At 49.4% G+C, this 13,122-nt stretch overlaps 1 protein-coding gene across 1 annotated transcript in view; it reads right to left on the bottom strand.

The window, feature by feature from the left end:
- THSD7B (thrombospondin type 1 domain containing 7B) overlaps positions 1-13,122 on the bottom strand; it is a 593,888-nt gene that overhangs the window by 253,579 nt on the left and 327,187 nt on the right. Inside the window, exon 12 of the mRNA XM_075317161.1 lies at positions 6,613-6,716. Within this exon, the coding sequence (XP_075173276.1) occupies positions 6,613-6,716 (104 nt within the window). The remainder of the gene's footprint in view (positions 1-6,612; positions 6,717-13,122) is intronic.

Below are 13,122 nucleotides of genomic sequence, written 5' to 3'. Positions count from 1 at the left end.
CTCATGTGAACAAATACTCATCCAACATGGACTCTAAGGGCATCATGGCTGAACACTATCTTAGAGAAGATTAGGCCTCGTCATCCATAGCAACAAGTTCAGCTTTCATTTTAGTCAACAAGCTATGAAGCTGAATTTGAATTGGTTGCTAACGGCAACAAGGACACATCTAAGATGGAGGCCTACATGAGGCCTACTAAATTTTATTTTTTTAACAAATCATCTTAGTGTTTTTTTTAAAGCTGGCCATCGACATACAATTAGGTGCAAAATTATTCAGTCAGTGACTGAATCTTTGTGATTTCAGCTCTGAGGGAAGCTGCTATTTTGTATTTAAAATTAAACAACTGAGATGCAATTGAAGTGGAGACTTTCAGGTTTAAGTAAATGAAACGTTGAGGAATTGCAGCCATTTTTCTACAAAGCTGCTTCATTTCAGGGGCTCAAAAGTAATTGGACAAATTTACATTATATTAAATAAAATGCTCATTTTTAATCCTATGTAGAGAATCCTTTGCAGCGATGACGGCTGAAGTCTTTCGGCCATTGATGTCTGCATCGTTGGCCTCCTCCTGTGTGAGGTTTTGCCACCTTTACTGCAGTGACTTCTGTTGTTTCTTGTTTGTGGCTCTTTCTGCCTTAGGTTTTGTCTTCTTCATGTAATATGCAACTTGATGTGGTGAGATCTGGTGATGACTCGGCCATTGCAGAATATTTCACTTCTTCGCTTTCGCGGCATGTTTTGGGTCATTGTCCATCTGTCTGTGAAGCACCATACAATCATTGCTGCATTTGGTTGAATCGGAGCAGAAAGTCTCGCCCTATAGACTTCAGAATTCATCCGGCTTCTTCTGTTTATAGTCACATCATCAATAACTACTAGTGCCCCAGGGCCATTGTTAGCCCTGCATGCCCGGCCACCACACCGCCTCCGCCATGTGTTACAGAGGACATGATGTGCTCTGGATCCAAACCTTCTCCAGACTTTCTTTTTCCCATCATTCTGGTACAGGTTGATTTTACTCTCATCTGTCCTCTGCTGCTTTTCCAGAGCTGGGCGGCTTAATAAAATGTGGTTTTGGCAAAGTCTGATATGCCTCTCTATTTTTAAGGCTGATGATTTTTCCCCTTGTGGTGACCCCTCTGTATTTGCTCCTTGTGGTGACTCCTTTGTATTTGCTCCTTGTGGTGACTCCTCTGTATTTGCTCCTTGTGGTGACTCCTCTGTATTTGCACCTTGTGGTGACTCCTCTGTATTTGCTCCTTGTGGTGACACCTCTGTATTTGCACCTTGTGGTGACACCTCTGTATTTGCACCTTGTGGTGACACCTCTGTATTTGCTACTTGTGGTGACTCCTCTGTATTTGCTCCTTGTGGTGTCTCCTCTGTATTTGCCCCTTGTGGTGACTCCTCTGTATTTGCTCCTTGTGGTGTCTCCTCTGTATTTGCTCCTTGTGGTGACCCCTCTGTATTTGCTCCTTGTGGTGACCCCTCTGTATTTGCTCCTTGTGGTGACCCCTCTGTATTTGCTCCTTGTGGTGACTCCTCTGTATTTGCTCCTTGTGGTGACTCCTCTGTATTTGCTCCTTGTGGTGACCCCTCTGTATTTGCACCTTGTGGTGACTCCTCTGTATTTGCTCCTTGTGGTGACACCTCTGTCTGTATTTGCTCCTTGTGGTGACACCTCTGTATTTGCACCTTGTGGTGACACCTCTGTATTTGCTCCTTGTGGTGACCCCTCTATATTTGCTCCTTGTGGTGACTCCTCTGTATTTGCTCCTTGTGGTGACCCCTCTGTATTTGCACCTTGTGGTGACTCCTCTGTATTTTCTCCTTGTGGTGACACCTCTGTCTGTATTTGCTCCTTGTGGTGACATCTCTGTCTGTATTTGCTCCTTGTGGTGACTCCTCTGTATTTGCTCCTTGTGGTGACACCTCTGTCTGTATTTGCTCCTTGTGGTGACTCCTCTGTATTTGCTCCTTGTGGTGACCCCTCTGTATTTGCTCCTTGTGGTGTCTCCTCTGTATTTGCTCCTTGTGGTGACTCCTCTGTATTTGCCCCTTGTGGTGACCCCTCTGTATTTGCCCCTTGTGGTGACTCCTCTGTATTTGCCCCTTGTGGTGACTCCTCTGTATTTGCCCCTTGTGGTGACTCCTCTGTATTTGCCCCTTGTGGTGACTCCTCTGTATTTGCTCCTTGTGGTGGCCCCTCTGTATTTGCTCCTTGTGGTGACTCCTCTGTATTTGCTCCTTGTGGTGACTCCTCTGTATTTGCTCCTTGTGGTGACACCTCTGTATTTGCTCCTTGTGGTGACCCCTCTGTATTTGCTCCTTGTGGTGACCCCTCTGTATTTGCTCCTTGTGGTGACTTCTCTGTATTTGCTCCTTGTGGTGACTCCTCTGTATTTGCTCCTTGTGGTGACCCCTCTGTATTTGCTCCTTGTGGTGACTCCTCTGTATTTGCACCTTGTGGTGACCCCTCTGTATTTGCACCTTGTGGTGACACCTCTGTATTTGCTCCTTGTGGTGACACCTCTGTATTTGCTCCTTGTGGTGACACCTCTGTATTTGCTCCTTGTGGTGACTCCTCTGTATTTGCTCCTTGTGGTGACCCCTCTGTATTTGCTCCTTGTGGTGTCTCCTCTGTATTTGCTCCTTGTGGTGACTCCTCTGTATTTGCACCTTGTGGTGACTCCTCTGTATTTGCACCTTGTGGTGACTCCTCTGTATTTGCTCCTTGTGGTGTCTCCTCTGTATTTGCACCTTGTGGTGACTCCTCTGTATTTGCACCTTGTGGTGACCCCTCTGTATTTGCTCCTTGTGGTGACTCCTCTGTATTTGCTCCTTGTGGTGACTCCTCTGTATTTACACCTTGTGGTGATTCCTCTGTATTTGCACCTTGTGGTGACCCCTCTGTATTTGCTCCTTGTGGTGACTCCTTTGTATTTGCTCCTTGTGGTGACTCCTCTGTATTTGCTCCTTGTGGTGACTCCTCTGTATTTGCTCCTTGTGGTGACTCCTCTGTATTTGCTCCTTGTGGTGACACCTCTGTATTTGCTCCTTGTGGTGACCCCTCTATATTTGCTCCTTGTGGTGACTCCTCTGTATTTGCTCCTTGTGGTGACACCTCTGTATTTGCTCCTTGTGGTGACACCTCTGTATTTGCACCTTGTGGTGACACCTCTGTATTTGCTCCTTGTGGTGACCCCTCTATATTTGCTCCTTGTGGTGACTCCTCTGTATTTGCTCCTTGTGGTGACACCTCTGTCTGTATTTGCTCCTTGTGGTGACACCTCTGTATTTGCTCCTTGTGGTGACTCCTCTGTATTTGCTCCTTGTGGTGACCCCTCTGTATTTGCTCCTTGTGGTGTCTCCTCTGTATTTGCTCCTTGTGGTGACACCTCTGTATTTGCTCCTTGTGGTGACCCCTCTGTATTTGCACCTTGTGGTGACCCCTCTGTATTTGCACCTTGTGGTGACACCTCTGTATTTGCTCCTTGTGGTGACACCTCTGTATTTGCTCCTTGTGGTGACTCCTCTGTATTTGCTCCTTGTGGTGTCTCCTCTGTATTTGCTCCTTGTGGTGACTCCTCTGTATTTGCTCCTTGTGGTGACTCCTCTGTATTTGCTCCTTGTGGTGTCTCCTCTGTATTTGCACCTTGTGGTGACTCCTCTGTATTTGCACCTTGTGGTGACCCCTCTGTATTTGCTCCTTGTGGTGACCCCTCTGTATTTGCACCTTGTGGTGACACCTCTGTATTTGCTCCTTGTGGTGACACCTCTGTATTTGCTCCTTGTGGTGACTCCTCTGTATTTGCTCCTTGTGGTGACCCCTCTGTATTTGCTCCTTGTGGTGTCTCCTCTGTATTTGCTCCTTGTGGTGACTCCTCTGTATTTGCTCCTTGTGGTATCTCCTCTGTATTTGCACCTTGTGGTGACTCCTCTGTATTTGCACCTTGTGGTGACACCTCTGTATTTGCTCCTTGTGGTGACACCTCTGTATTTGCTCCTTGTGGTGACTCCTCTGTATTTGCTCCTTGTGGTGACCCCTCTGTATTTGCTCCTTGTGGTGACTCCTCTGTATTTGCTCCTTGTGGTGACACCTCTGTATTTGCTCCTTGTGGAGACCCCTCTGTATTTGCTCCTTGTGGAGACCCCTTTGTATTTGCTCCTTGTGGTGACCCCTCTGTATTTGCTCCTTGTGGTGACCCCTCTGTATTTGCTCCTTGTGGTGACCCCTCTGTATTTGCACCTTGTGGTGACTCCTCTGTATTTGCTCCTTGTGGTGACTCCTCTGTATTTGCCCCTTGTGGTGACTCCTCTGTATTTGCTCCTTGTGGTGACTCCTCTGTATTTGCTCCTTGTGGTGACTCCTCTGTATTTGCTCCTTGTGGTGACCCCTCTGTATTTGCCCCTTGTGGTGACCCCTCTGTATTTGCTCCTTGTGGTGACCTCTCTGTATTTGCACCTTGTGGTGACCCCTTTGTATTTACTCCTTGTGGTGACCCCTCTGTATTCGCTCCTTGTGGTGACCCCTCTGTATTTGCTCTTTGTGGTGACCCCTCTGTATTTGCTCCTTGTAGTGACCTCTCTGTATTTGCTCCTTGTGGTGACTCCTCTGTATTTGCTCCTTGTGGTGACTCCTCTGTATTTGCTCCTTGTGGTGACTCCTCTGTATTTGCTCCTTGTGGTGACTCCTCTGTATTTGCTCTTTGTGGTGGCTCCTCTGTATTTGCTCCTTGTGGTGACTCCTCTGTATTTGCTCCTTGTGGTGACTCCTCTGTATTTGCACCTTGTGGTGACCCCTCTGTATTTTCTCCTTGTGGTGACTCCTCTGTATTTGCTCCTTGTGGTGACTCCTCTGTATTTGCTCCTTGTGGTGACCCCTCTGTATTTGCTCCTTGTGGTGACCCCTCTGTATTTGCTCTCATGAACTCATCTCTTAATGGTGGCCCTAGATACTGAAACACCGACGTCCTGGAGAATGGTCTTCACTTGAGTGAATGTTGTAAAGGGGTTTTCTTTTACCTTGGAAAGGATTCTGTGATCATCTAAGGCTGTTGTCTTTTTTGGACGTCCAGGCATTTCTGAGTTCCTATCTCACCAGTGTGCTTTTTTTTTTGCAAAATGTATCAAACTGTTGATTTGCCTACTTCTATCATTTCTCCCTATCCCCCTCATGGATTTTGTTCTTCTTTTTTTTTTGTTTCACTCTTATGGTTTTTTTTCCTCCATTGAGTGCTCCTTTGACCGCATGTTGTGGGTTCACAGCAACAGCTTCCAAATGCAAATACCACACCTGGAATCAGCTCCAGACCTTTTATCTGCTGAATTGATAATGGACTAATGAGGGAATCACCCATGCAACCCATTAAAGAGCTTTTGAGATATTGTCCAATTACTTTTGGTCCCTTGAAAAATAGACAGCTACATATTAAAGAGCTGTAATTTCTAAACCCTTATTCCAATGAGAAAGTGAATGCCCTCAAATTAAAGCTGAGCGCCTGCACTTTAAACCCATATTGATTTATATAGCTGTATCTTCATTATGTTTTGAAAAAACAGCTAAAAAGGAAAAAATTGTCACTGTCCAAATATTTCTGAATTTAACTCTGGCTGACACTAATACTTAGGGGTACTTTGCACATTGCGACATTGCTACTGCAATATTGTCGTGGTCGAATCGAAAGTGACGCACATCCGGCGCCGGTAACGACATCGCAACGTGTAAAGCCTAGATGCCCCGATAAATGATTGCAAAAGCGTCGAAAATCGGTGATCTGTGTAGTGTCGGTCATTTTCATAATGTCGCACCAATAGGAGATACGATGTTGTTCCTCGTTCCTGCGGCAGCACACATCGCTGTGTGTGAAGCCGCAGTTGCAAGGAACATCTCCTTACCTGTCTCCACCGGCTATGCGGAAGGAAGGAGGTGGGCGGGTCGCCGGCTAGAGCGACGTTGCAGGGCAGGTAAGTGCGTGTGACGCTGCCGTAGCGATAATGTTCGCTACGGCAGCAATCACAAGATATTGCATGTGCGATGGGGGCGGGGACTATCGCGCTCGGCATCGCTAGCCGATGCTAGCGATGTCGCAACGTGCAAAGTACCCCTTAGACTGGCACTAAGAGGCTAATGTTCAGACTTGCAGGAAAGAAATAAGCCGCAGATTATGCCACAAGTGACCTGCAAATGTTCTGTGAATCTACAGCACAATTTATAATGGATTTTACCTTTTGCAAAAATATTGAGTGATTGTGGTCAATGCGGTTAGTTAAATGGAAGGGTCATGGTCTCATGTTTCGGAATTCCTAATTTTCTTAAAAACTAGATAAATCCTCCAGCCCTTCTGCTTACAATATATTTTGCTATTTTTCAGCTGGAGGTGAGATTAGGTCAATCTACAAAAAACGTAGCAATAATCAGTCATTTTTCCGTAATTTAGCTTGCGTTAGAAACCCTTCCAATAATGGATGGTTCCGGTCATCAATATATCATGTCCGAGGGCAATGACATAGCTGCCTCCAGGCCAAGCAATTACAGAACCAGCACTTACAAGTCATTCTGTATGTGGCCAAGATGTAAGCAATAAATGGATTTCTCCAACACTCACCTCTAGATTGTATCCCGGGGCCACATGATTCTGTGGCCCCCGCGATGCCTTGTCTGACATAATCTGGCACGAGGATGCACTGACTCCATTCTTGCGGCCTCCACCTGCAAATCATTAGAAGACACGGGATGAGACCAGGTGTGCACGGATCGCCCTCCCCGTATACTGCTGCATTGGGAAATGAATCATTACGGTATCGATGGAGATGTGCAGCTGCTAATTCCCATTTAATTGTGAGGTATAAACCAGTTAACGGTGAAGGGGAGAAAATGGATTTTTGCAGAAGTGGAGATCGAAGGCTAATTATACCGCATTCCCTCCAATCCTGCAAAATAAATACGTACATTTCATTATCACTTTGCGGTCCCTGCTGTGCACAATCTTGATGCCTTTGTACCTGACCTTTTGCGCAGTCTTCTGTAATGGGCTGTGACTTTTCATACGTTGCGGTCATCTCATTTTTGCTGCGCTGTTTTTGTTTTAAATTGCAACAAATATCCCTATGTGTAGAGTAGACCGTTTTATAGAGCCCTCTAGCTACTAAGATGCTAGGAATGATGACAGCAGCAGAAGAAGAGTGTGCTAATCATGTGGCGGGCAGTGACCTGTCCTTTCATGGGATAATGTGGGCATGTAAAAGGCTAGTGTTGCAATTAAAGCAGGAAAATATATTAAAGGGGAAAGTCTGAGTTAGGCTAGGAAGCTGAATGTCCCTCAGAAAACGAGGGGCTAATTTTGTTGCAGGCAATGACTTGCCTTAGGGTGCGTGCCCACGATCAGTGTTTGCAGCATTTTGGATGTTTTCACTGTGTCCAAAATGCTGCGTTGTACAGTACAAGCACAGTGAATGGGATTTATAGAAATCCCATGCCTACTCTGCACGTACGGCCCCCGCAGCAAAAACTGACCTGCGGTGCGGCTTTCCGAACCATAAGCATCCTCCATCGAGAGAACACAAGAGAGAGACAGCAGCGCCCCCGAACCCTGATCATGGGCACAGGCAGCTGCGGTCTCCTGCGGAGACTCGCGGCCCCGCAGATCAGGACCCGCTGTGTCAAGGACGCAACGAGTCCTGATTGTGGGCACGTACCCTTATAGTAGTTATGATATGAGACATATGTGGCGCCCTGGACTAGCCAGGTCGTCACAGGTAACACTCACACACCCCCACCCCCACCAGATAGTAACATTAGCCAAACATAAAACCCTTGTTGCCTCCCTCCAGGGTCTGATGTCCACACCAGGTGGGGCGGAGCCAAGCGGTTGGCCCCACCCACCGAGGAGTTCACAGGCCTGGAGGCGGGAAAAGTGACAGTTGAGTTCAGGAGTTCAGTGGAGGAGGTTGAAGTGAAGAGTGTCTGGGTTTGGGGCCCAGGCACTGACAACAAGGTTGGCAGACGGTGGTGGCCGTGTGCAGGAGTGGTGAATCGACGCGGAACCGTAGGACCGGGATCGGGCGTTGGCCCGCCGGTACCGACCGGGGAGCGAAGTGATGCCAGCACACACAGGCAGGGCCATCGGACCCCGACTAGGCTTGGAGTCGCCATCAACAGTCAAATCCGAGTGTGACAAGAACCCCAGGGGTTTCCTAACAGCCAAAGACCCATCAGAAGGCAACCGCCCACACCGTGAGGGTATACAGCTACCGCCTAAGTCTAGAGACCTAAGGGCCAGCGCCTGCGGGCAAACAGGCTCCTCCGGCATCCATATACCGGGGAGCGGACTACCGTTGGGGATCCACTGTAGTCAAACAAGTACACAAAGGTGCAGGGAAAGACAGCCGCGATCACCTGTCCGGGGAGAGACACTGCAGCCGGCTGCGGGACCCGTCCATCCAGCCGTTTGGTTTACCGAGGACTTTGTGCATCTCTTACTGAGTACACCCGTGCCATCCAGCACCGCGCCGTGCTGTCCCTGCAACCCTGCACCTCACCAACCCTGCCTCCCCGTCACACCACCAGGCCCCGGGACCACTGACCCCTACCCACGGAGGGGGAAAACAACATCCCAGCTGCTCCCTACCATCGCTCCCGGGATCCCCGTCACCAGCAGCGGTGGTGCCCATCTTCACCACAACCCGTGGGTGGCGTCACGGACTAAATCCCCCAAACCAACCACCCTTTTCACTCACGGGCGAGGAGCGCCGCTCGAGTCCCCGAATCTGGCCCACCGCTCGAGCCACCGAGCAGCAGCAGCAGCGCCGGACCCGAGCTTTAGCGAGCGCAGCAGCGGCGTCCTCCCCGCCCGCGACACATATGCTGGCAGTGTCATGATATTAGGAGATTGAGGCTGCGTTCACACCACAAGCATATAACGGGAACAAGTGCGATCTGATGTTTTATTATATAGCATTCCGTCCAATGTTAGGCTCTGTGCACACACTGAGTATTTGCAGAAATTTCTGCACCAAATATGCAACTTTTGGCACCTTTTTGCCATGCTTTTGCTGTGTTTTTGCATTCATTTTTTTCCAATGCATTTTCTATGAACTCTGGGGTGTAAAAACTGCAAAAAAACCTGAAAGTATTGACATGCTGCAGATTTATTTCTGTGTCAAATCTACAAGAGAAAAAAATAGCAACATGTGCACAAATCTTCAGGATTTGTTGCAAAAGTGTGTCGCGGGCGGGGAGGAGGGTGTCAGCACACCGCGCTCACCCCTTCTGCTCGGGTCCGGCAGTTGCTCCTGGTGGCTCGAGCTGCGGGCCGGATCCCGGGGTGTCTCGAGCGACACTCCTCGCCCGTGAGTGAAAAGGGGGGTGTTTGTTGGGATTATAGTTCGTGACGCCACCCACGGTTGTGGTGATGGCACCACCGCTGCTCAGTGTGAGGGTCCCGGGGATGGTGATGGGAGCAGCCAGGTGTTGTGTTGCCCCTCCGTGGGTAGGGGTTGGTGATCCCGGGGCCCGGTGAAGAGATGTGAAGTGTAGGGCCTGGAGGGCGCAGGGACGCGGGGGCAGCGCTATGCCTTGCGGCACTGTGGTACTCACTCAGCCTGAGACACGGACAGAGTTTGTACGGTAAACCAACGGCTGGTAGGACGGTCCCACAGACGGTTGCACCTGCACTCCCGGTAGGTGACGTCTCTCTTCCTTGCACCTGTTTGACTGATGGTAGCGGTGGATTCCCTCCGGTTACCCGCTCCCCGACTGCAATCTGGGCCGGAGGAGCTCTACACTTTGCCCGCAGGCGCTGGCCCTGGGGAAACTGGTGCCTTGGCGGTGGCGGTGTCTCCCCGGTAATGGTCGGGCTGTTGCCGTCAATCGGGACTTTATTGCTGGGGGATCTGCGTCCCCTTCGCTGACGGATTCGGCAAATTGGGCGACTCCTAGCCTTGCCGGGGTCCGAGAGGCCCCTGCCCTGGTGCTGACTGTCCTTCGGAACACTGCTCCAGACCACCGGGCACACAGCCAACGGGGTCCTTCCAGGAACTTCCAAACGGTCCCCCTCCGGACAGTCACCGCCGTCGCTGACCTTGCTGTTCTAGCCCTACACACAGCTGGGCTCTCAGGCTTCTCCTTCTCTCTGCTCTGTCACCACTTCTTGCTTTCCTCCTTTTCCACTTTCCTTTCCTTCACTTTCACTTCTGGTTGTTTCCTCTAGCCCCTGCCTGGGCTACTCTGCTGTTCACTCCTTCATGTCCCTGACAGTTCTCCTGCTCCTCCCTGAGCTTTCTGCTTCTTTACTCAAGCCCTGCCTGGGCTAATCTGCCTGGTACTTCCTGCCTCCAGAGTTGTGAGCTCCTTGGTGGGCGGAGCCAACCGCCTGGCCCACCCCCTGATGTGCATCACAGACTCCTGGAGGGAGGCAACAAGGATTTCTGGTTAGCAGGTGTGCCTACCTGGAGTGTGGGGTGTAGTGGTGTTGTTATCTGTGTCCCCTGGCTTGCCCAGGGCGACACATTTGCACTAAAAAAACACATCAAAATGGTGATAAAAACACACTGTGTGCACATGCCCTTAGGGGCACTTTGCACACTGCGATATCGCAGGTGCGATGTCGGTGGGGTCAAATTGAAAATGACGCACTTCCGGCATCGCATGCGACATCGCAGTGTGTAAAGGCTGGATGATACGATTAACGAGCGCAAAAGCGTCGTAATCGTATCATCGGTGCAGCGTCGGCGTAATCCATGATTACGCTGACGCGACGGTCCGATGTTGTTCCTCGCTCCTGCGGCTGCACACATCGCTGTGTGTGAAGTCGCAGGAGCGAGGAACGTCTCCTACCGGCCTCACTGCGGCTTCCGTAGGATATGCGGAAGGAAGGAGGTGGGCAGGATGTTGACATCCTGCTCATCTCCGCCCCTCCGCTCTGATTGGCTGCCTGCCGTGTGACGTCGCAGTGACGCCGCACGACCCGCCCCCTTAACAAGGAGGCGGGTCGCCGGCCACAGGGACGTCGCACGGCAGGTGAGTGTGTGTGTGAAGCTGGCGTAGCGATAACTTTCGCTACGCCAGCTATCACCACATATCGCTGCTGCGACGGGGGCGGGGACTATCACACTCGGCATCGCAGCATCGGGCTGCGATGTCGCAGTGTGCAAAGTGCCCCTTAGTCTATGGGGCAGTACAGATCAGTGTACATTTTCTCATGCCAATCTTGGCATGAGAAAGGTTTTGCAGCATGCTGCGATTGGCAGTGGAAATCGGATGGGGCGCATCCATTCATGTTTATGGCCGCACTCGATTTCCGCTAAATGACAGAATGGAGAAATTTTGTTCTCCTTCTTCTGACCGTGCGCTCTGATTTTTGCATCGGGAAATAATTGTACTAATCCTGTGCATAATGTCATGTATTCCTGATATCACTATAAGGGCTTTATTAAAGGGTTAACCGGAGGGACGGGCCTTCTTCAATTTTACTATAAATGATACCAGAAATTGACTAGTGATGCCTGTGCCTATTAAATTAGGTGCATCCTGCTCCACTTAACATTAGAATTCTAATATTATCTGCCATTCTTCTTAATATGTTTCCCCATTTTATGTATTGTGGTTTAAAGAGACATTTTGCCGTGCAAAACAAAAAAAAAGTATCAAAAGCTTAAATTAAAAAAATATATAATAATAATAATAATAATAATAATAATAATAATAATAATAATAAAAAGAGGAAAAATATGCCAAGTTTCTCCAAATCCCCAGCACAGGTTAATAATAATAAATTCTAATATGATTCCACTTATGGGTCATTATCCAGCGCTCGCTGCATTAGACATAATGTCAACTTCACCATTTATCTTCATAGATTGGCTGACTGATAAGAGGGAACCCACAGTCCGGACACATGGAGCCGCCGCTCACATCACGTCTCTGAACATCCGTCTTCTGATTCCTTGAAGTTGTGTAAAGGCAGAATAATTCCTCCGGTGCTGCGGTCTCTACATCAATCCGGAAAGCTGTGAGCTTCAGAAAACGGGAACAGAACAGAGCTGGCTTTCATTGTATGTGACCGGTCGCTCCCGGATATCGGGCCACATGTTTATTAATATCTGCTTATTTCTCTGATTTAGGATGAAACACATTTATCCTTATCATTGGAGGGTCCCTCCTTAACATTGGAGGGTCATACTTATCATTGGAGGGTCCCCATTATCACTAGAGGGTCCCACATATCACTGTAGGGTCCCCATTATCATTGGATGGTTGCCCTTACCACTGGATGGTCCCCATTACCATTGGAGGGTCCCTCCTTATCATTGCAGGGTCCCTCCTTATCATTGGAGGGTCCCTCCTTATCATTGAAGGGTCCCACCTTATCATTGGAGGGTCCCCTTTATCATCGGATGGTTGCCCTTACCACCGGATGGTCCCCATTATCATTGCAGGGTCTTCCTTATCATTGGAGGGCCCCCCTTATTATTGCACTGGTGCAGACTCATGTCACCATACTGTTCTCCAAACAGAAGTATTCGGTACTTCATGGACCAACTATTGACCCAGGTTTCAGGTTCTAGGAAGTTCTTACCATCTGAGGTCTCGTCTCACCAGGGGCACCATCACAGTTAAGGGGGCTTTACACGCAGCGACATCGCTAGCGATGTCACTGGTGAAAGCACTCGCCCCCGTCGGCTGTGCGTCATGGGCAAATCATTGCCCGTGGCGCACAACATCGCTAGGACCCGTCACATGTACTCCTTTCTAAGGGGGCGGTTCGTGCGGCGTCACAGCGACGTCACACGGCTTCCAATGGAAGCGGAGAGGCGGAGAGCAGCCGAAAGAAAGTGACGCCCACCTCGTTGCCGGAGGACGCAGGTAAGGTGTTGTTTGTTGTTCCTGGGGTGTCCCACGTAGCGATGTGTGCTGCCTCAGGAACGGCGAACAACCTGCATCCAGCACCAGCAACGATATTGGGGATTAGAATGACGTGTCAACGATAAGGTATTTTTGATCGTTAGCGGTAGTTCGTGCGTGTCACACGCAACGATGTCTCTAACGAAGACGGATGTGCGTCACGAATTCCGTGACCCCCAACGACATCTCGTTAGCGATGTCGTTGCGTGTAACG

Source organism: Anomaloglossus baeobatrachus, chromosome 7, assembly GCF_048569485.1.
Source record: "Anomaloglossus baeobatrachus isolate aAnoBae1 chromosome 7, aAnoBae1.hap1, whole genome shotgun sequence".
NCBI classification, from domain to species: domain Eukaryota; kingdom Metazoa; phylum Chordata; class Amphibia; order Anura; family Aromobatidae; genus Anomaloglossus; species Anomaloglossus baeobatrachus.
Note: the sequence above shows the minus strand (reverse complement) of the source record. Positions and strands in the feature narration are given on the sequence as shown.